Genomic DNA, 958 nt, shown 5'->3' on the forward strand with positions numbered 1-958 from the left:
GTGCCCGGGGAGGGGGAGGGGGAGGAAAAAATGAACAGAAAGCCATATTTTCCGCGTGCGGCTCGTGTGATGATTTTGCCATATTTGTTTTCTCTTTTCCCAACCTGGTGCTTCTGCCGACGCTTCTTCTCTTGCTCCAACTTCTGCTGCTTCTCCAGCTTCTCGGTCATGCGTGCCTCCCGCAGTGTCTGCCGCTTGCTGCGGCGGTACGCCTTGGAATTGAGGGCCGTTTCCAGGGTGGTGTCCCGGCGCATGCACGCCACTACATCCTGCCTCAGCTGAGGGGAGGGGGACACACACAGACACATATATACATACATAAATATATACACATACACGCACACATGCCCGCCCCCCATTTTTTTTTGGGGGGGGGGGGGTAAAGAGAAAAACTCTTACCCAGCTGACAGTTTCGGCTGTCGCGAAGGCAAAACCATTGTTTGGAAAAAAGAAATCTTGAACCTAATTTCTATAATCTGGATGCTCAGAGATCTGACACGAGCGTTGAAGGAGTGTTGATTTATTTACGTATTTTCTAGCACACTACTATTCAGCATATGTGTGCACCGAAGGAGGTAAGACTTTTTGGCTTGAGCTTTTCAAGCACCTTGGGATCCTTGGAAATACAAAAATACATACCTGACATTATATTAGCTTCTTGTGCTAGCCACTAGCTAGACCTTAGCAAGCCACCATGTGCCATAAAGTGTGTTATTGCGTCCCAATGCACCAATATTGATCATATCTGGGGACTGACAAGCAAAAGCTAAGACTTTTTTTTAGCTTTACTTTATTTTCTAAGTATCCACTTTATGAGGCAAAAGTTTGACGGATTATGCCAAATACAATTTAACAGCTCTTAAGTAGGAAATGATATGATTTGTGTTCCACACTGGCGGCTCAAAATAAATCAGATTTACATCAAAAAGTGTGCTCTCCAATTCAGTCGGAGATAAAA

At 45.1% G+C, this 958-nt stretch overlaps 2 protein-coding genes across 2 annotated transcripts in view; both read right to left on the reverse strand.

Moving 5' to 3' along the window:
- The window catches only part of smarca2 (SWI/SNF related BAF chromatin remodeling complex subunit ATPase 2), an 18,746-nt gene extending 18,445 nt beyond the window's left edge, over positions 1 to 301 (reverse strand). Inside the window, exon 1 of the mRNA XM_019866003.1 lies at positions 105 to 301. Within this exon, the coding sequence (XP_019721562.1) occupies positions 105 to 254 (150 nt within the window). The 5' untranslated portion in view covers positions 255 to 301. The remainder of the gene's footprint in view (positions 1 to 104) is intronic.
- The window catches only part of LOC109513437 (probable global transcription activator SNF2L2), a 6,658-nt gene continuing 5,974 nt past the window's right edge, over positions 275 to 958 (reverse strand). The window contains exon 5 of the mRNA XM_019865926.1: positions 275 to 278. Within this exon, the coding sequence (XP_019721485.1) occupies positions 275 to 278 (4 nt within the window). The remainder of the gene's footprint in view (positions 279 to 958) is intronic.

The sequence above is a fragment of the Hippocampus comes genome, unplaced genomic scaffold (assembly GCF_001891065.2).
Source record: "Hippocampus comes isolate QL1 unplaced genomic scaffold, H_comes_QL1_v1.1 scaffold190, whole genome shotgun sequence".
In the NCBI taxonomy this organism is placed as follows: domain Eukaryota; kingdom Metazoa; phylum Chordata; class Actinopteri; order Syngnathiformes; family Syngnathidae; genus Hippocampus; species Hippocampus comes.